The 23,106-nt window shown below is 36.3% G+C and overlaps 1 protein-coding gene across 2 annotated transcripts; it reads right to left on the bottom strand.

Moving 5' to 3' along the window:
* LOC102235983 (sodium bicarbonate transporter-like protein 11) lies at window positions 1-22,728 on the bottom strand. 2 transcript variants are annotated; one of them, XM_023328328.1, is made up of 20 exons: window positions 22,566-22,728; window positions 13,923-13,973; window positions 13,021-13,116; window positions 12,794-12,837; window positions 11,719-11,938; window positions 11,544-11,625; window positions 11,275-11,398; window positions 9,813-10,022; window positions 8,002-8,086; window positions 7,797-7,922; window positions 7,598-7,711; window positions 7,192-7,324; window positions 6,845-6,918; window positions 6,296-6,578; window positions 4,051-4,157; window positions 3,636-3,801; window positions 3,291-3,464; window positions 2,605-2,800; window positions 1,040-1,209; window positions 1-664 (listed from the first exon to the last, which is right to left on the bottom strand). In XM_023328328.1, exons 1-20 carry the CDS (start codon window positions 22,624-22,626, stop codon window positions 598-600), a joined length of 2,583 nt encoding a protein of 860 aa, XP_023184096.1. In that variant the 5' UTR covers window positions 22,627-22,728; the 3' UTR covers window positions 1-597. The 2 variants fall into 2 exon arrangements, with proteins under 2 accessions (XP_023184096.1, XP_023184097.1); XM_023328329.1 differs by lacking the exon at window positions 22,566-22,728 and adding an exon at window positions 18,948-19,030.
* Window positions 22,729-23,106: the final 378 nt, after the last annotated feature.

Below are 23,106 nucleotides of genomic sequence, written 5' to 3' on the forward strand. Positions count from 1 at the left end.
AAAAAAAATGTCTGTGCATATTTCTCTTTGAAAAATATAAATTTACTGTGGTAAATTGTATTAAACCAGTTTGGTTAACAGTTTTTTCATTCGACCCTATAATATTTAAATAAAAAAACAATTTGTCACAGCCATGACAGCGTATAGTACGTCATGTGACTCATCAGAATAAAAGCTTCATAACTAAATGAAATCTGCTTACGAGAGGTGATAATTTTTAAGTGTTAAGATGTTTTGTTTGGCCAAATTGCTTGTAGTGAAGTCACCTCATCAGCATGTGTTAAAACAGAAGTGACCCTCATTTAAAAAATATAATATCTGAATAAAACAATAAAAAATTGTATTTCGTTCAAAAGTGACAAACACATATGTTTATCTGTGTATGTGTTTTTTTCTACCTATGAGAGTGCCACTAAACTGCAGAAATACTTCAGATTGATGCAAGTTATAGTTACAGTGAAGTTTATGGAAACAAAGTCTGTCACTATTAGGTGCTTCAGGCAAAATCTTGTAGGTACATTGGTGACTAAAACCTTAATTAACTTGTCAGTCTGTTCCCTTCTGTCTTCCATCTTTTCGCAAGTTTGACCAACTGTCCTACATGTACTGGGAATCCATGATGTCCAGATACTTGGCATCAATCATTCGAGGAAGCAAGCTGATCCTGAGATCAAAAAACACAACACATTAAAAGGATTTTTTCTTATTTGAAACATATGATCATGAAGGCAACTTGTTGAAACCACAAAAAATGTCACAATATTTTTTTCTGAGTAATTTCTCCTTTTACAAGTTGGGACATGTAGAGATTAGGTCTGAGGTAAAAATTCAAGTATATAAACTTGTGTGTGTACATAAACTTATCATATATACTATACATTTAATAATGTTATATTTATATAAACTTACTCCACAGTCAAAGTAATTCTGAGTCATATTTCAGGAGTAAAATCAAAGCATTGATCAAACTGAATCTTCTGACACTGAACCTTAGGCTTTTTGAAGCCATTCTGCCCCCTGCTGGCTGTGAATGTCTCACCTAATAGGGACCAGTAGGATCATCAGCAGAGGAAACACCATCTTCATGTAGGGCAGAGGATACATCCCAAATGCACACAAGATGATCAGCTGGATCATCTGCACTGCTGTGAAGTAGTGCACTTTTCTCTGAGGTACACGGCGTATGTAGTGGGTTGGAGGGTAAGACGTCTAGACAGATGGGAAGTGGATATGCTCACAGTTAATATGCTGTATTAAATTAGATTGAGTTCAATGTAATGGAAATAGCCCAGGGTGGAATTAGAACTGATGCTCTCTGGCAACCAGATGAAGTTTTAAAAAAGGAGAACATTTTTTTCTTTCATTTGTGCCCCAAAGTTTTGTAATGAATAATTTCATGTGGAGCTTTGTAGCGTAGTAGGCTAGTTGGGTGTTGTGCAGACCAAGGGTCTGAATCTCCAGTCCTCAAGTTAAATTGTCCTGCAACTTTTGGAGGCATTCCTTCTCCAACACACCTCAATCAGAACTTGCTGACATGCAGAGGAGATAATTCAGCCTTTTCATTACATTGTATTGGAGCAGGGATGCACCTAAAAGTTGCAGGGCAGTAGGACTGGAGGGCTACAGTTACCCCTAGTGTAGGTGCATCTTGTTTACTACTGATATTAGACGCAGACTGTTGCCACACTGGGGCGCCACAACACTTTTTCCCACCACACGTGTAAGAGGATTTCCTGGAATATGATTGGTTCAGGATTCCTGTCTGTTTAGTGTCAATGATATAGAAAGGGAGATGCTCATCCAGGTAGACATTCAGGCAAAAACTATCTCTAGTGAAAAACAAATGACATGGAAGAAAGGCTTTCTGAATTTCATCTGTAAAAGATTACAAATGTTGCCATCTTTGAAGGCAAAGGCATTGTTTTGTGAATTTAGCAAGTCACATGACGATTCTGTATCAGAAATAAGACTTTAGTAGCTCTTTTCTTCTGTGCCTAAGCCGACAGTTTAAATCACATACCAACTTCAGCCATTTGCAGTTTAATTAACATTTATTACAGTGACTATGCTATGCAGAGCACTGGAGACATGCAAATAAGAAGGATAAAATTACTTTGGAGCACAAATGGCTGATTTGTTAATAAAATAAAATAAATATAATCCTCATCAAGGTTGTGCTGCCCTGGGCAATGAGCCACATTACCAATATGAAAACTGCTGCTGACCCTATCTTATAGTAATTCTGTTATTTCACAAATTCGAAATGGATAGAGAAAAAGACAAATCTTCGTTATAGCAAGATAATCTGGCACACACAGCACCATTGTATTACGGCAATGATTCCTGTATTTATTACATTATCGTTATTATAACCAGAAAACATAGTCCTCCTTTATTTTTGTTAAGTCTTTGATACTTAAAAATCTAAATCGACATGTTTTTGTTTTGTTGTTTCTTTTCTATGCACTATTTTTGAATCCCAGTATTTCTCATCATTGTAATTAAGCATACAGCAGGACGGAAATTAATAACCAAGTAGTTGAAAGATGTATCTTAGTTATCACTAGATGGGTGAACCAAACATTTTGTGGTCTTTCTGCTCACCTGCTCCTTTAGCAACAAGGTCATGCGATCTACCATCTGATTTCCATCGAGTGAGGTGGCTGCAATGTAAAGGAAGAGGCCGTAGAGGACGGGTTTGGGGATCCACTGAAGAGGGATAGGTAGCATGAATGCAGACAGGCCAATCAGGATGTTCGCTGCTAGTGAGGTTAGACGCGTCTCTTTGACACTAACAATCCTAAAAAGACAGAAACAGAGCTAAAAAAACAGCTTTTTCATAGCACTGATGCTCATCTCGATAAGAATGTGGTTTATTTTTAGCAGTGAAGCAATTAAGTGAACTATCGTGGTTGGCTGACGTGTCCTATATAGTAGGAAATTTAAACTTTCAGGATCAAAAGGATTTTGTATTGCTTAATTTCAATACAAAATAGGTTGGTACCCTGCTGTATTGTTTGCCAGCGGTCTGGCAACTCCAATTCTCGAGGGCTAGACCCCACAAAAACATGACACTGATAGAGAGCTTCAGCTTTCTCCAAGAGCAAAACCTTAAACCAATTATGTCCAAACTTTGCTTAATTTTGTCATCAAATTGCAAATACTTATAATCTCTGCATGTTTCAGTGCACTAAAAATCCAACAGAAGTGTAACATGTCTTCCCTGGATAGTGAGAAAAGCATTTGGACCATTTAGATTTTTCGGGGGACCTTGTTTTAACTTTACTCACGTTGTGTAGACATGTCCGTCCTCTACGTGCTGTTCTACTTTGGCAAGCTGACGGGCGTGTAGGGAGGAATGAGGAAAGGCAGCGTGCATCCATGGCAACCCCAGACAGGACATGAGGATGTTGATGAAGCCAGTCAGCATTAAGTCCCAGTGGAACGCTGTGCCTTTTAACAACCTGGTGAAAATGTGCATACACACACATAAAGGTCCAACTTGTTGGCAAGTGTAGAAGGAGGAGTTCCTCTGTTCTAATTCAGAAGCTATTACATAGAAAAAGGATAGGACATAATTTCTGTCATACTTTCTTGTCTTGCTGCTGTATTCAAACATCAAGCTGGAGCCTTACTTATGTTCTGGTACATGTGTAAGTGAGATGACGATGTTCTGGTCGATAAAGATTAGCAGTGCAAGCAGGAAACCAAGTCCGACCGCGGCTAGTGGAGTCAGTCCTGACAGCTTTTCAAATGCAGGGTACTTGAAGATCGGACCATCATGGACACTGAATACAGGAACTTATAAGAGAGAAAATATATTATAAACACATGCACAGCACAAACAAGTCAGGATAAAATGTGAAATTAAAATTAGGATCCTTTCTTGCATGCAGGTGTTGTTTAGGGAACATTAATATTCTCGTCTTTTGAATACATCAAAAGCCACAGAAGCGTTGAATCACAAAAGGTGTTATGTGCCAAGGTTGCGTGTATAAACCTCAAGGGTAATCTTCTATCAATGCTTTGATTTGACGGCTCTGTACTCACGCTGTATGTCAATGAAAAGATAGGAGCCAATGAAGGAGAATGTCACCACAGAGATAGGCAAGGCACAGTCAGACATCACCTCTCTGATTTTACCATTCAGGTACAGGCTGCATGGGGAATAAAGCATCACATAGTACAACTTTCTATAACTTTTATGCAGTCTGTTATACAAGACTGCATGGTACTCACACTAGTTGCTGCTGTACTCACTCTTTTAGGATGAAAACAATAACAAAACATGTAACGTCATGACTGGCACTAAAAGTTATGAAAATAACATTTCTATATTGGTAATGTGAATCTTTTTCAAGTTTTATTTTACAGGAAATTAGTTAAAATCCATAAATAGCTTGGTGCTTCCCGCCTGCATTATGGAATGTGACTTTTTTTTTTTTTTACTAAAATTTTTTTGCTGCCTCTAGTATCATGTTTGTCACAAAAGTCAGTTTTAGTGCAACTGCAAAGTCATTTGTCACTAAGACTTCCTGCTGACAGAACAAATGTGTAAATGTGTTTAATAACTTAATGGTGCCAGAGTAATAGCATAACAGATGCTCTTCAAACTCCCCAGATGGAGAGTTGGGAAGGAAACTTGCAGGCCTAATGTGAATGCTGAATTTATTTAACTCTATGATGATTCTTCAAGTTGCTTTAGATCGTTATTGAAAAGGAAGCTGAAATAAAAAATTGTCTATTTACCATCCTGACGTGAGCAAATAGAGATCGCTGAGATGCTTTGAACTGAAAGTGAGGGCTGATGTAATGCCCTCTCCTTTTCTCATGCCAGCCTAAACTGATGCAACACGAATGAAATATTGCCTTTACTTGGGAGGCATTTAAGGGGTGGTGCACCCTGTTTTAACATTAATACCTTCTCTTGTTAATATTTATTCAAGAGCAATATCTGCACTAACTCTAGAGCACTATTTCTCAACCCAGTTACTTCAGGGCCCACTATCCTGCATGTTTTAGGGTTTGCTCTTTTCATATTCACATTACTAAAATAAGTATGATTATCAGGTTTCTTCAGCACTTAATGACATGCAGGAAGTAATATTATTTGAATCAGGCATGCCGGAGAAGAGTTACATATGAAAGATGAAGGACAGCAGAGAAACACTGATCTAGAGAATGCAGTTTGGTGTCGTAGGCATCGTTTAAAATGCCTTTCACAACAGGTTGTTCACCCTGGTGGCTTTTATGATTTACTTTTGCAATTCTGATGTTCAGAAAAAAATACCACTCAGGGAGGAGACAGGCAAAGCAAAAAACCTTTTCAAAATGCTGGCCAAACCTGTTAAGAGAGTGTTATTATCCACTAATACGAGTCGAAATGCTATTCATCAAGGAAGAAGCCATAACTCCAAAATCAAAACATTAATCTTTGGAGACATCTGATGAAACTAAAACTGAATTGGCTGACCATGCTGAGAATGTAAAAATTTGGAAGAACAACCCAACTATCATGCCAGCATTTGTGGAGGCAACATCATTATATATGGGTATTAAGCAGCAGGAAACACATCACAAATTACAGCATTAAGACTAAACATTATGTACCAATGTTGAAGTATCATCTTAGCCTGGAAGTTATTTGGAAAAAAATTGGTCTTTAAGATGGACAGTGATCCTAAGAATTACACTAAATTATTTCTAAGGTTTAAAGACTCCAAAGACAATATTTTAGTAACAAAGCCCCAAAATCACAAATTTTCAGGGCAGAGGCAGAAAGGTGAAGGTAACCTACAAACCTGACTCAGTTACACCAGTTCTGTCTGGAGGAATGGACCAAAAAATCCATTTTGGGAGAAGCTTGTGGAAGGATAGCCAGAACATTCAGTTCAAAATCCAATCTGAACAAATACTAAGGAATTGTATGTAAACTTTTGTATTTAAAGAAAGTGCTTAAAAAATACTTTCCCTCATTCTAACACTTACTAAGTATAAAAAATTGTGTTAATCCTAACTGGCCTAAAATAGAAGTTAAAATAGAAGAAAGGTTTTGTCTTTTTAAAATAATGAATACAAATATCTCATTTAAGTTGTATAGGGTGTCACAATCTAGGAAATATTAGTATGTTCAAAGAATCAATGCAAACCTGGCTTATTTAGTGATCAAATTGTATTATGTTAAAGTGTCAACAGTGAAAGACAATACTGAAACTTTATTCAAATTAATTTAGTTTTAAGCAAAGTACAAGCCAGGTGGAGCAACAAGGCTTCAAAATGTGAAATGGAGCCATACCTCCTCTTGATGAGGTAGAGTGCGTAACCCAGCCACAAAGTCCCCAACATGAGCAGCAGACAGAGAATGGGCCTTTCTCTTGTGCATTCCACCAGTGTCTCCGGCAGGAAGACTAACATTTTCTCTTCTGGATGTTCAAACAGTGACATGTTCGCCCCAGTTTTATGCTCCAGCTTGGTGGTTGTTTGGTTCTCAGTCCCATCTAGTATCTCATTTATCTGCTGAAGCACCACAGTTTTGTTTGTGGTTGCCAACGTTGACCCGTAGTAGAAGTGTTCAAAAACTATGGGGAAGGATGTGAGAGGTTAGTAAAAATAGTTGGGAAAATGCCATACAAACCTGCTTATTATTATTTGAAATCTTTGTTTTAAGGAGCGTTCCTTGTTGCTTGTTTTCCAATCGACCATAAAAATATTTTTACATTTTATGTGAGCAGTCACACATATCAGTATTTTTTAATACCTCAGAAACCATGTTTTCTAGTCAACATTATCTGTAATGGACAAATTCACAAATTGGCCAATGTATCCTGACCTTTTCTAGACTTACTTTTGACAGTGCCTTTCACTGCATCCCCAACAAAAGCTATGGAGATGAACAATGCAATAACCTCTTCTGTTGAGCTGTGAGATAAAGATAAGAAAAAAGAATAACAAGTCATGTTTTATGTTTTTACTTATAAAAACACAGACATAACAGCCTATTCAAGGCAACCTAACAGAAGCTATACCAACAAAGAACACGATTAATGTTGGTGAAGCCAGAACTTTATAACAAATAAAACTTTTTCTTCTTATTGATTTCACTTCAGTAAGTGGCCCCATGGGTCAATGCTTCTTTTAATGTGTTACAAATCAGAGTCTGTAAGGAGAAAAGGAGCCATGTTGTGTATTCACCGTTTGAAGAGTTTCATCATCAGGCTGACATTGAATAAGCCCCCGAGGATAAGGAAGAAGCTGTTCCATAAACCGATGCAGGCATAGAAAGCATCAAAGTCGAGGTCGTAGTCATCACAGATACCCCTGATAACTATGAATTATACATACAAGACACACAGGCACCAACTCATAAATATTTTTTTCTTTCAAATTCAGAAAAGTTTTTTCTGTAAAACTACTTGGAAAAATATGTAATTATCTGTTCTGAATATCATAGCAGTGTTTCACCCTGTCTATGAATCTTTGTGTGTGTAAACTGAAATGTTTTGTTTTTCTGTTGATTTAATAAAAAATTTAACTGGTAAAAATTAAGTCCACTTCTAGGTTTTTTTTGTTTTTTCAAAAATTACAGAACAACACCCACCGCTGATGAAAATGGCCAGTGGTGCAGTGGTCAGAGGAATGACCAGAGGGGAACCAGCAAACAGAGAGTAGATCACTCCTCCAATGCTTTGGCCAACAATGGTCTTCTGAACATCTATCCATGCAAAAAAAAAAAAAATGTTGCATGTGATATATAAAAATAGTGATGTATCAGATAATAATAAAGACAAAGTCAATACCTATTTCCCCTCTTGTGCTTTCATCATTCAGAGAACCAAAAGCAATTGCAGGCAGGAGAATGGCAATGTAGAGGAAGATAGCCGTGGTGGTATATTTAAGTAAACAGCGATCCTTCCCTGTTAAACCTGTTAATTGGGTAAACAAAGATGTAAAAACCTCAAATAGAAAATTAAATAAAAAAAACACTTCACAACATTGCCATACCGTCTGTGAAGTCTGAAGGATAAAGAGGCAGTCTCCGACGAAGGTCATCATAAACACCTCTACCGGCTCTGAAGAAATCTCTGCACTGTGAGACAGGAATATAGTCAGCAATTGAAGCCTTTTGTTTTTCTTTAATATACAAAGTACCTCTGGCCCAGTGCTTCTGTGTGTAGCTATGTTTCTCTCCTGCAGTTAAGCCAAAGACAGATCTATTGCTGCCATTATCTTTGTCTACTTTTCACATTTCTTTCCCATGGAAAGTACAACCAGCCCAGTGCCTCTGTGTTTAGCTATTTCTCTTTCGTGGACAAACTCAATTCAATGATTTGTTCAGCTAAATTTTAATAGTGAGATCTTGAAAAGAACCACAGAGACCTTTTGTAACAGGTCAGTATACGCTTGTTTCTAGAAAGTTTCCTGTATGGTTATCATTATAATGAAGGATAGTTTTTTTTTTCTTTTCATTGTATTACAAATGTTTTTCACTGAAAATTTTCACATCCATCTAAGACCTTTTTTTAATACTGACAAAATTTAATACCTAAACATTTTAAACCCACTTGGTAAAACCAGCAGCAATTCACTGAAGTAAAGATTTTATTATCTAGTCCAGTGTGTATAAGATCGTTAATAGAATCTGGAATAAATTTCTGTCTCATGAATCAAAAACTAAACAAAGTGTTTTTGTGTTTTTCACTGTCTAGGAATTAAAAACAGACAACATTCTAACGTTGCAACATTGATTGTTGTTGACACAGCATGCATATTAAAGATTAGGAAAGACATCATGCAGGATTTGGATCCTCAACATGTGCCTTCAGAATATTCCTAATCAAGCAAATAATTTCTTGTGTAAAAGTTGAGATAGTTTACGATTCAATTATCAAGGAAACTTATTGCGAATCTACATTTTCTTTGGGTAAAAAAATGCTAAATCAATGAAAATGTGGGTAATTTTCTTCATTCCTATGATGAAATGTAGATATTAGGTCGGGAATGTCCTGGTTAATCAGCAAGAGAGGTCAGAATGATAATTTGAGTGTATGCTCCTTATTTGGAAATAATTTGTTTTCATATGCATGCTACATAAGGTGTTTAAATTTTGTGTAGCAAGTATAAAATGACCATAAAAACAAATGTACCAGATTATTTTGTTTGGTTTGTAGTTGACAATACTGGAATTAAATCACAGGTTAAGAGGCAGCTTGACAGCTACAATCCAAAGTGCTGTTTTCAGTCCAGTCAGATCAACAGCCTGTTGGGAGCTGCAGCCTTTTTACAACCCAGACCAGCATGTTCTCTCCCTTCAGCCTTTGGGTGTTCCTTCTTCTTCCCCTGCTTAACACAAACATTTCCTCCAAATTTAAAAACTGCATATAATGAAGTACGTAGTTTATCGTTTCACTTAGCTGCAGACATTTTGCCGTCAGCATAGTGAAGGGGTTGCCAGTTTTTTGTACTGTTGCCCAGCTGCTTCTCATTCTACCAGTCTAGCTAATAGAATGTACAAACAGGATACTCAGATAATTTGGCTCATCTAGTTTACTGCACCACATCTTTATATGCCTGGATAGTGTCAGAAAACATAAGGGTGGTCTCCACATCTGGAGAGTTTGAGAAGTCAGTGCAGAGTGCAGACACTAGCGCAAATGCAATAAGGATGTTTTATCAGACATTTTTTTTCCCGTTGGTTAATGTGTTTTGGCATTCATTTATCACCCTGTTGTATATATGGTCTCCTATATCAGTAAATTCGAGACTGATTACACACAGAACTGCCTGTATTATGAGTTTGCACTTTTATTACACACCTGGAGTGCTTTTCCTCTTTGTGGGTCTGAGTCCTCCACTTCCTCTACGACTGTCTTCTCACTGGCTACAGAGAGCCGGTGTCGCTGGGAGACCAGCTCCTGTTTGAACTCCTCCTGAGTTTTGGTCTCTAGAAGCTTTTGCCTGAAGCCAATGTCAGAGAACATTGTGGCAAATGTCCTACCCAGTTCAACAGCTGTCTTGGTGCTTTTCTGCAAAACATTGTTCATAAAAAGGAATTTAACAGATGCAAAGTGTCCTATTTACATAAACTTTTTCAATCTCACATATTTTGCTAGATATCATCCTTAACCTCAATGATTTTTCTACCCCCCCCAAAATGGCTTGTCAAATTTGAGTTTGTTGTTTTCCTCCAATCCACACATGGTCAAAATTATACATACCGACTCCAAAACAAACATACAGTTCCACTGATATACAATTTTCCCTTGCAACCTTTATGTTAAGCCACACTTTTTGTAATCATCAACAAGTTTCTAGGGAGTTTTCTGGGTTGCTACTTGAGTATGACTCTTGGCAGAATTGTCAGAGTTCATTTAAACTATTTTTGATAGGGTTGAGGTCGGAGCACTCTAATACCCCAAAGTTAACCTGCTTCATTAATTAAAACCAATTCTTATGTTTTCATTGTATCATTGCTGGAATTTGTTGGAACATTCAGCTATGTCCAGGTGATGACCATCTACCCTTAATTTGGACGCAGACCTGCTTCTTCATTATTTTATCCACTGTGTTCAATCCATGACTACTTCTAGTCACAACATGCTGCTACCACCACCATGCTTGACAGGTACCATTGCAATTTGTAGTCATTATGTACAATTTACAATGTACATAAGTCAGTTTGTTAGACTGACAACTGCTTCAGCTTTAACTCATTTGACCATAAAACTTTTCTCCAAAAGACATTTGGTCATGTGGGTAGCTGCATTGTTCAGTAGAGCCTCAATGTGTTGATTAGAAACAGGGCCTTATTTCTCGGTCAGCAGCAGCAACGTAAGTTACTGTGAACAATGACTTATGTTGTAGCAGGTTCTACTTCATAAAAACCACAAACCTTATTGGTTCTTGTATTTTTCTGGAAATCACAACTTTCCTAACATCCCCCTTTCCTTCTGATGGCGATAGTTTAGATCAAATAGTTAAAACTTCTGATCTAAACTGAAATTCACTGGTTATGAAGTGGAAAAATAAGGTTTACAGTGGCCTTCTCAAAATCACAAACAAAATCATAATATGCCAGAAGCTGGAATCTTTGATAAATATGAAGCTAACCAAAGACTTGTGGGGTTAAATCTACTCAAAAAATTATTCCAGCCTGATAAAAGAACTGTTCAAATTCATAATTAAAGTAATGGAATTATTAAAACATTGTTGCTAAAGCTTGTTCATACAAAGTTCCCAAGAATGCTCAAAGTATTTGATTTACAATTTTTGCTTTACCGTTCTGGGCGGTGCGAGGATCAGGATAACAAAACGGGCCTCGCAGCAGTTGACTCCCCAATTTTGTGGAATCTCCAGACGGGTAATGCAAACATGACGCCTCTGCAGGTTTCTCACATTGGAGCTTTTTAAAAAAAAGGGGGGGATGCTGTAGCATTTAAAACTGATAAGTCTGAATGATCTGACACCACCAAGAAGAACTGGTAGAATGTAGAAATTCTGTGATCATAAACATGGTAAGAAAGGTTAATTGTCACAGCTTAACTCACAGAATACAAAGCCAAGACTGCTGATAATGAATACCGGTTGAAGTAGCAGTCACACCCTGAATAGTCTCCGACAGAAGGTGAACTGGAGAAGCAGAGCAAATGACAAGACAAGACAATTAAGGTTTTAATCTTTTTTGCCAAAAAATAATTGTGAAGACTTCCTTTCTTCACTCACCATTAATATCTCTGCCTCCTGCATCTGTGAACAGCGAGTTCATCACCTCTTCTACATTACAGTTGCCATGGCCGTCCTCCACCATGTGAGCAATCATTCGTCTCAAAGCCTCATCCAGAGTGGCAGCTTTTTCGTCCAGAAGGATGCTCGCCTGAGAAAGGAAGCTGTCTAGATCTCTGTGTGCACGCACTTCCTCTTGGAAGTTCATGGGTTTTACATACTGATAGGAAGGAGAACAGAATACGGTATATGTGATTAGGAACTTCAAAAGGAAATTGGTCATCTTATGGGCCTTTTACGAGAAACTGAACTCAAGACATTTAATTTTAACTGAGTGCTAGAAGAAATATAATTTACAGTACTTCCAAGAAATGTCACAGAAATATTAAAGGCTGAAAACCTTTTTTACTAATCACTTTACTTCACTCTAACTTTGTTAAAATAACTCTTTTTTTCAGGCAGTTACTACAGCTATCTCTCTCAGAAACCACCATTTATTTTCCACCTGGGTTTTACACAGTCACACATTTATGCTGCTGAATGCTGATATTTTTTGTGGACTCTATTTTTGTACTTTTAATTATTTGACCCTTCTTGATTATCATTTTGTGACAACAAAAGTTTACTGGCAAGCTGCCTTTATTATGTTAATGGCTCTTTGTTGTGATTGTTTACCTTATATAACTTAAATAAACGAGATCTTGGTCATTCCAAGCTGTTCTGTTGTAATAAAAATAAAATATACCTTTCTTTAAATTCCAGATTCCTTATTTATGTATCAGTTCGGAAACTATTCACATTGAATCAATGTTGTACATGAGAGGGGATCAAAATTCTTCCAAAACAATGCAAAACACAAAAACGTCTACAGAGAGGAATTACTGCTGAGGGGGATTCTACAAGCTTTTGAATTACAAAATGTTCTTAGATTTTTTTTCCAATACAGAATTTTTATTTGGTTTTTGTATAAGCAATTTGTTGTGTTTTTGGAATCTTAAAGTTAGATTTAAAAAGTTTCCTGTTTTGCAGTTATTTTTTGTTTTTCTAAAAAAACACCTGAGAAATAAAATCTTACTTTTCTTGTTGTGTTTAAAAGTCCATATCCAGGACCTTCAGCATCTGTATAAAAATAAGTACATAAAATGTTTAGATTTTGTCATCATATCCAAATTTTTTCTCACATTTCCAGTTTATTTTAATGCCTCGTATAAAGCAATATTACTCTGTAGTTTGTTAGTTGACCTGAGGGGCTAAATCCATAAACTTTTCAGAAGAAACTCCATGTCTTCCCCAGGCACAAACCTGAAACACTGAGATGGATGTCATTTTCATAAATGTTGTCTGTAATGATGGTTGGTGAGTCCTGATCTGAATCTTCCTTCTCTCCATCCTTCAGCTCTGTGGATTAAAACATTAAAGTGCAATCACAAAAACAAACAAGTCTCAGTCTTGGCAACACATCTCACTCTGTAGTTTCAGCTTTGGCACAAATAATTTGTTTTACAACTGAGGTAATCGCATAAAAGTAGCTGTAAATGTCATTAGAGAGCCTCCAAAGCTGCTGCGTTATGATCACACTGAGATAAAACTGCTTTTTGAATCAATGGGATGCTAGCCACATTAACAGCATCTCCAGTAAGGGACAATTTATTCTGCCCTTCCTCCACTTTGCCATCTGTTGACAAGAAAACAGCAAGAGGGAGAGAGAGCGAGAGACCCAATAAAAAAATCCCCCTCAAACCAGACATGCTGCAATATAACAACAGCAGCCTCTCGTAAATTCCTTCATGTATAGAAAATAAATATGGGTTTTTGATTGCGACTTTTATGGGAGGAAGAGAAACCGCCTCAGAATTAGAAAATTAACCCTTCACAAGCACAGCTTTGTGCAATGATTATTCCTTCAACTCATCATTAACTCAGAGATCACCTGCCTTGTTTATCACCTATTAATTAACCTTCCACCACAGAGAGAATGGACCGGCTGTGCTCAGCAGGATGTGAAATGGGCCATCAGTGAGCAAAGAGAAACTTTGATATTAGCATAAAGAACCAATTAAATATATTGATGCATGTATCATCCCACAGGAAAATATCTCAAATAATATTTGATGAAATGTAGAGCACATAGAGTTCATAAGAGGGGAGGACTAGGCTGAGAAATGCAGTCTTGGTAAACATTATGTGTGGATGCAGCTACATACCCAACTCCTGGAAAACATATCCATTCTTAGACCTCCCAGTGGATGGAGCCTCTGTGGAAGTGAAAAAAATAAACATGTTTACAAAGCTTCAGGCTCAGTTTCAAGCTGGCTGTCTCTTTTATTAAAGATTTTTATTGTTGTTTGTATTGTCTGGAAAGTCACCATCCCTCACCTCAGATATGGAAAGGTTAGAATCGTATGAACTCTAAGCAGAGGAGAATAGTGAAAAAAGTTAATCATCCAAAAGTTTGAGCAGTATGAGGACCTGTACTGCTTTTTCAGAGTAAACTTTATTTTTTTACCATCTTTATGTGCTACAATTGGCAACATTTCTGTCAGCAGATAAAGTTGTTCATTTAAAGTTTTTCAATACATGATAACACTACTTTTTCTTAAAAGATATTTAGATATTTACCATAACATTTTCTAAACTCAAAAATAATTATACTTCCTTAAAATAAGTTTGCATACAGTAAGGAAAGCGTAGGTAATGATGTTTGTATCGGCCACAGAAAAAGAACAAAAGATGCCTCTTGAAACTCGTAGAGTGTTAATATCTACAATCAATTGAGTCCCGTGCTAAAAAGAGATGAAAGCCCACTCTGCTATGAAGAAGCTTTTACTTCAATAACAACATAGAAAACCTAACTTGTAGTTTGCAAATGCACTAGAGGAAATGCTGTGACTGAAAGCAGTTGATTAATTCTCTGAGGTTTGAAATAGACCAGTATGTGTAAATCAAAGTGCATCAGTGTGACATTTTACTGTAAATTGAACTGAAAAAATCCCAAGAACCAATTAGACAAATCATTGCCTACTTTTGGGTGAGGTGTAAGAATAAAAAGATGTCTGAAGCCATGTTATGGCTTCAGATAAAAAGTCACTGATAGAAGGATGTAAAATCCTTCAGTCTACAACTGTTAAATAGGTCTCAGCTGGTTAAACTGCATTACACCAGTTGAAGACAAAAACTGCAGACACAAAGAGCTCCCATCATTCAGTGACCAGTCGCTGAACCATCAGCCCCAGCTGAAAAATACAAAAGAGGGATAAAGTTCAACAATCTACTGTATTTTCATAGTTTACTATGCAAAGCATGAGGCTGACTTAATGTTTGTGTAGATGAAAACATAGTGGGATTTAACCAGTGACTTCCAGGCATCATTTTCTATCTTCCTTATTTATTTTGATTGAACAAATGCAACATAAATACAGTGTAATTACAATATTTTCAAGTAAGTTTGTTTAATTTATCTGACTGCAATGGGGTGGATGGTCTTCTCTGTTGAAATCCTAAAAACACCTACAATTAGGTTGCTCTCTTAAAAATGATAAAATAACATGTTCACGTACCCCAGAAAAATATCAACCCTTCTCTAACTTGCACACAAGAGTAAAATTTCTCATTAAATGGTTTACTAATTACCCATTACCATCTGAGCTTACTGAATAATTTACATCCCACTGTGACAACTTAACCTTTAAATTTCTTAAAAAGCGAATGGTGGGTGTGGGTCAGGAAAATATTTGGGAGGCTAAAAAAACAGCAAAATTCTTTCACATTTGGTTACAACAAAAACCTGATGCCAGCTGTGTGCAGTGTTTGTATGGGTGATCATGTATCTTCAAGGTGCTGCTGCAGCTGTGCAGAAGGGATTTTTTTTTTTTTTGCTTCAGGCAGAGTTTGGCTGCAGGGGCTCCAGAGCAAGGCTATATCTCAAATCGGATTAGACAGAACATTCCCAGGCCTCCTCCACATAGAATAGAATAGAATAGAATAGAGTTCTATTCTAGACTCTCCAGACTCATCACAGGAGTCTGGAGACAACAGGGGACCCACGGCCCTTTTGCAACAAGCAGTTTGGCCCTAACTTAGGTGTGTGGATGATTTTGGAGATCTTTTAAGTCTTGTCTCAAAATAAGGTCAGCTTTGACGTTAATACTCTCAACGATAGATGCAGCATTGGTATTGAAATATAATGTCTTTTAAATTGTGCTGACAAAAGTGGCATTTAGGCTTTAAAAGAAAATATGCAGGACAATTAGAATTAGAAAATTACAGTTTTATCTCCTCTACCTGCTGTTGTTTGGTCAGAAGAGAGCACAGGAAGTAAATTAGATTGTTTCTGTTTACCTGCTGTCCTGCCAGCTTCTGCCAGTGAGTCTGCTGGGAACCTGGCCCACTATCTCAAACATGATGGAGTCTTGGGACAGAACAGTAAAGCTAAGCTGTGACTTTTTCCACAGAGCAAAGCTGAAACCAAAACAGTCTGCTCTCTGCTCCTTTGACCTTGTTTAATAAAGGTTTCACAGCACTTTCTTCTCATGGTACTAGAAAGTTTAAATTTGTATTTCCCTGTTCATGATTCTTGCCTCTTTACATAACAGATGCCACAAATTTAAAAATAATAGCACAGATTCATTGAGGCATCATAAATAGTTCAGAAAGTTTTGTCTATGTAGGCAAGATAGCATCACACAGTCAATGCAGATTCATATTCAAACCCACATCCCAAAGGTGTTCTGCTATATTGAGCTTTGGTAACTATTCCAATGAATTCCTGATCATGTCATCAGAGACGTGATATTATGTTTTTGATGAAACATAACTTTTAGTAGTACAGACATGCAACCACACCAGTTCTGTGCATAAAGGTAATAATAATAATAATAATAATAATAATAATAATAATAATAATAATAATAATAATAATAATAATAATAATAATAATAATAATGTTTTATTTCTAATGACCTTTATGACACATTTATATGTCAACGGACAGCTCAAAGGTGTTCATCAAAAAGTAATGTTTTCTTACTAGTTGTTTTTTTGTGCATTTGATTACAACTGATAAGCTGGATTGTTTATATATCAAAAGAGGTCCAAAGTATTTTGAGCATTTTTTATTACTAAATGCTGGCATAGTTTTATTGAAAATCTCCAAAACAGCAGCACTAATCAATTTCAAGTGGTTTTCTTGTTTTATAATCCATCCTTTAACTATAAAAAATGGTCAATTCTGTGCAGGCTACACTTGAGAACTATTATAACAGATTCCTTGAATAAAAATGTTGTCAGAAATGTCTAGTAGTTTTGCTTTCTATTGAATAAAAAAACCTTTACTTGTTTCAGAACTGTGACTCAATACAACCTGAGGTATGCATTGAGCTATATTTACCACCTTTGGTTAGAATATGGAAACTTCATAATTCCCTTCACACTGAAAAAGGCTTTCTCACTTAGTCATAATCTTGAAATATATTGTACACCATGTAAAGTGTGGAAATGGAGGCGTGTTTTCTGTGCTTTTTTGTTGTCTGTTTATCAACAAGATTATAAATAAAAGTTAGGATATTTAACCAGACTTGATAAAAGATGTAGTTTGGGCAACAGAAGAGTCAATAAATATGAAATACATACCTAGATAACCAAACTAAAAGGAGTCACTAGTCTTTTATCAATTTCTGTTTAACTTAAAATCTGAGATTCTGTAACCCTGCTAAGCTATTGAACATGACTGGATGTCTGTATTGAGAGCATTTTCTTCAAAAAAAAGTCCAACTTTATAAGGATTGTTTTATTATTCACAGACTCTCTGTTATCTGAGGCTGGAAAGTGAATGTCCTTGAGCAAAAACAAAGAAAAAAATGCTTGTTCGGTCTCTGGGAAAAAGAGAGACTGATACTACATCAAAAACTGTTGGGTTAACTTAACAAAGCATAAAAATAGCTTAAAATTAACCTAAATATACTTAAACCAACCATAACTTAAAAATAACGACTTGAGTCAAGACAGCACTCACAGTTCAGGTTCCTCTAATGTACCATGAAAAGTTTATAATTTCACAATGTACACATTCACATGTTATAAAACAAATACCAGGAAGCAGGAACTGCAGCTCATTCCACTTAAACACCTCAAAGGATGGTGATAAGAACAGACTAATGTGTGTTTATCTGAATCCATGAAATTGACTGCTGGACCAACTTTAACCAGTGACACATCAGATGCAGTATAACAGCTAAAGAACATATCTGAATGCCTTTCCCCCCCAAACTAGACATCAAGGAGGTTAATTTGACACGTGGCACTAACCCTTGTACGACAGATGGGTTTTCAGGAGCCATTTCTCAGTAATTACAGGGGTGACTTATAAAAAGCCTTTATGTCTGATCATAAAATCAAGAAAAAAGCATGGGACTGATATAGGCGTAATGTAAATAATCTATTTTTTTTTCCAAGCTTTACTATTATACATACATCAATGTTAGTCTTGAAATTGTCTAAATGAGACTTCACTAGATTAGATTCTGCCAGTTAATCTTCATAATCCTTGAAAAGTGAAAAAAACTAAGCTGGGTACTACTTTAACTCTTTAATGAAGTAGCAGAAAGATGGGCATATAAAATATTTTTGTACTTTGGTCAAACTAACACAGACACATTCCAACTAAGAGTTCTTGGAGAGAAACAACAAAGAAACGTATCCTCCTGTTCCAGCTGAGAGACAAAAGAATTTACAGCCTGGAATTTAGAGGTCAAACAATTTGAACAAAGAGTTTGCTCAAGTGCTGCTTTATTAAGAATGAATATAAAGTCTAATAATCAAGTTTTTAAAAGTTGCTTCTTTCTGTAGTTGTAGTGCATTTGTACAGAAGGAAATTTAGGTCCTGCCTGTTTCCTGTTTTTTTAAAACACTTGATGGAAGTGCCATTTATTGCTATGACGTAAATATTGACTCATATGCCCTCCTGGCAACAAAACATAATTTTTTGCCCTCTGTAACAAAGGGGTTTCTAAATAAGGACTGAACAAAACAAAAAAAGAAAACAGTAAATAAACGTAATTACAATTTCCTTGACAATTTATATCATGCATAAAGTTTTGTTTAATGAACACTAACAGTTCAACCAGACAAAAAGCTGCGTTCTGTAAACAGGCTTTCTCATACACTTGACACAGCTGGCTCAGGTTGCATTATGAAAAGACCTTCTAGCCCCATTAAAACCCCTGTGAACTCACCAGATGGAGCAAAATGGAGGACTTTTTTGGAATTCATGTTCTTCAGGTTTTCAATAAAGATGCTTTCCAAAAGTCAACCCATCATCCCTCTTCCCTTCATCCACCAGTTTTTCTTTGTTAATATCCCCCCCTACACACACACATCATGGGCTTGGACACTGAGGTAAAGTCACCTCCCTGCACCTCCTCCAGGAGAGCATGGGAGGGGAGGGCAGAGAAAAAAAAGATTGAGAATGAGAAGTTGTTTTTTTTTTCTCTCCCTTTCATTCTGGGTTCTTGAGTTTAAGAACTAGAGCATTTCAATAACATATTTCTAAGGACAGCAAGGTATTTTTTTAATCTCTTTTTTGTAACATTTGACTTAAGGTTTAGATGCTACATTAGGAGCCTCCTTTTAGGACCTTACAATGAGGATTATAACATTAGATGAGTGCTAGTATCGTGGTACACCAATATCATAACTTACTACATTTTTAGCAAAATGTTATTGACTCAAAAAATTGCTGCCATTACTAGCATGATGAGCAAATTTTTTTGTCCATGCACCTGGACATTTAACCCACATTCAAAACTGCCAGTAAATTCAATAAACATCAATAGGTTTGTCGAGCTGTTAAGCGTTACCTGAAAAGTGATAAGTAAACAAGCATGGTTTGAGCAATGTTTGCCAGTCCACCTGATTCAAAAGAAAATCAATCTTGGTATACATCTATATTATTTAGTCATATTTTTCATAGCAACATCTCATACCACAACAGTTCACACCGGTGAGCCACAAACTTTTGTCCTTTACTAAATGAATATCAATATATGAGATTCTAAAAATGACAAACGTTATTTATTCTGATTTCTGTGTTGGCTCCATGCTACATTCAGTGCACTAGCGCCATCAGCTGATAACAACTGTTACAGCATTGTAGAGTTAGAAACACGATGCAATCTAAGTTGGGCATTCAATATAGTGCCAATGTGGTTTAAAAAGGATGCAATAAATAAATAAATAGATATACATATAGATTCCCTGAAAACACTCTTGATAAAATTGATAAATAAAATAAAAATGAGATCTAAAAAAAGCACAAAATTGTGAAAGAGATGTAAAATTGGAAAGGAAAAGCAATAGTACTTAATCAATGAACCTAACTCAAAGAATTTCATAAAAAAGTATTGCTTTAAGTAAATGTTCAGATTAATCTGAGGGGACAAGGTGGTGTAAAAAGAAAACTGGGCTCAGTGATGTTTTGGCAAAGTCTAATTATCTTATAAACACAAAATAGCTGTTAGCCTTGCAGAAATGAATCACTTTTTCAGCAGGGAAAAAAAAAAAATCACATTAAATAAGAATACATGAAAGCCAACCTTGACATTCTTGATTACCAGACAAACTCGTTCTCACTGCCATTGCTGTGCAACAAGTTAAAACCCTTATAAAACCTTTACAGGTTGGTCGTAACAAACACCAAAGGTAGTTGTGGAGAACAACTTAGGTAATCAGCAGAGTTTTTATTTCATGCAGGGCTTGAGATTTGTTGTGGTGGTGGATGCAAACAAAACCAAAGAATCCTGTTTAGTTTATCACATGGTGGTAACAGGTGCAGGAGATCAGAACGATGAACAAAACAATGCTCTTGTCAGCTTCATGACTACACAAACATAAATAATTGAAATAAAAGTGGACGTAAGTCTGCTTTATGCCACAAGATGGAAGCAGAGTCTGTTCTGAGGTAGCAAAGAATCCGCTTCCCATTATGTAATGCAAATAGCAACGTCTGTAGAGAACATGTTATCTCATTTTTAATTCCTAAACCTTTTACTGTGAAAACTTTCAGTTTTGGGTGACCTTGAAAATGGTCTTGAGAGAGATTAATCATAAACTAATGTTAATTGGGTCAAATGTAGTGAGTATCCTTTCTCAAGGTTTTTGCAACAATTTGTTAGACTTTTGGCCTGTTCCTCCACAACTGGATTCACTGAGTCAAATTTGTAGCCAACTTCACAACACACACTTTAAACTCTGGACATATATGGGACTGAGATCAGGGCTCTATAATGGTACTTTGTTGCTCTAAAGCCGATTTGTAAACAATTTGGCAATATGCTATGCTTATTGTCCATTTGGAAAACCCATTTGAGTCTAAACTTAAATTCCTAGCTGAGATCTTACACTTGTATTGTCCAGAATCTTTTATTATGATGTTATGTAAAAGTCTGTCCTGCAGCAATATGATGCTACCACCACCATGCTTCACAGTTAGGTGTTGTAAGGCTTCCTATGTCCTTCAATTGTACCAATGCTAATTATGGCCAAACATTTTTAGGTATAATTTAAATTTTTAGCAGTCCACAGGAAATATTTTCAAAATGTAAGGTCTTTGTCCCTGAGTGCATTTGCAAACCATAATCTGTCTGTTATATTTATGGCTTCTTCATCACTTAGTGGCCTTTTAGTCCTGGTAGATAAAGGCTCTACTGACTGTGAGTCCAGTTGCCTTGTTGCTGAAATGTTCTATAAAAATAAACATGACTTGACTTAATTGGAAACGTAAAAAACAATGGCCTTACCATTTGGACTTTGCCAAATTACTTAATGGTACAGTAGTTTAAGCTCAGTGTGTTTATTCTTCTGAATTTCACTAAAAGTAATGAAAAAATATTAAGAAATACATCGCTCTTATTTTTAAGACCTAAAGAAGAACATCTTGGTAATACCGTCTGACCTAATACAGGAAATGTTTAGTCATTATGTGCGGGTTATGTGTGTTTTTCATGTGTGTTAATATGTACTGTACTGTATGTAGTCAGTTAGTCTCTGTGAAACATTAATGAAGGCAAACTCCACAAGCACCTGAAGGCATAAACTGGATCAAACACTCTTGTAAACCCCTGAGAGGCTAATATTATTGGGGTAAAATAAAATAAATACAAAGGAAAATAAATAAAAATACTTCCTACATATTTCAGGTTAAATCTATAAACGGTCAGGAACAGCAGGCAGATATTAAGCAGTGAATGATGTATAAGAGCAACTGAAGTAATTTCTGACAGAAAACTATAAATGTGTAACCGATTGAATGTCAGATCTTACAGTGATCCTTATTGCAGTCAAACATTAAATATGAACGCACGTGTGGACAAACTGTGCTTACTGACTTTTCATATGAGAGGTCAGTCAATTTTACCCTCTGTTGATTCTGAGCCTCACAGAGAGAACACTGCAGCTCATGTACATCATGAACTGAGATTTTAAAGCTGTGCTATGGATTAATAAATATCACGCTTAGCCTATCTGATATTCCACGGTTCTGTAACTTTAAGCCTTAAGGATTCAAATTAATACATCATTGGAATACTGGGCCAAATTGTTTAAAGAAGCACCAAGTATATTTGTTTAACTTGTACTTATCATTAACACACTTTCCTCTCTCAGCGCTCGCTGCTACATCCACAACCATTAACTAATCTATTTCTAAACATGAAAAGTATTAGTTGGAGGCACAATAATTAATTGTGTAGCTGAGAATGAGTTCATAAATACTGTAGAATGGTCATCATGTCAAGCTTTTTATATAAAACAAAACAACAAATATTTTGCATTTAACATTATTGCATAGCCCTTACCTTCGGCATAACGATTTACTGTGACTCCTGGCATCTCCTCTACTTCCTTTTTGTTCTTCATCAGGCTTTTTTATTTCCAGTTCAAGCAAGAAGTGAGAGGTCATTTAAGAAGGAGATGAAAATTCAAAATTCTTCTATTGTAAGAACTGCAGCAGGAGTGGACTCCCAGACAGACATCCCGGTAAATGGGAACCGGGTCACTGCCAATGAGTAACACCTTAATGTCTTTCCTGCCAATCACAGACGATCTGGCTTTCACAGATTAAACTAATAAAGAAGTTTAAGGTGGGCTTTGGGCAAAGTAGAATGATAGAGATGTAGGGAGGTTCAGGAAAAAGGTGAGTAAACTATTTTTAGCACATGCTGGCCATCTTTGATGTTTGGTTTTACTTTTTTGTGACTTGTTGACATGTATGAATCCTTTCTGCGTCTAATTATGAGTTCCACCTCCCTACTTTTTACTTCTCCTTTCTGAAAGAGACCTGCTGTTTTTAATATTAGTCACATTAACAATTATAGCAATGCAAACAAATTTAGAGCA

This window comes from Xiphophorus maculatus, chromosome 23, assembly GCF_002775205.1.
Source record: "Xiphophorus maculatus strain JP 163 A chromosome 23, X_maculatus-5.0-male, whole genome shotgun sequence".
NCBI classification, from domain to species: domain Eukaryota; kingdom Metazoa; phylum Chordata; class Actinopteri; order Cyprinodontiformes; family Poeciliidae; genus Xiphophorus; species Xiphophorus maculatus.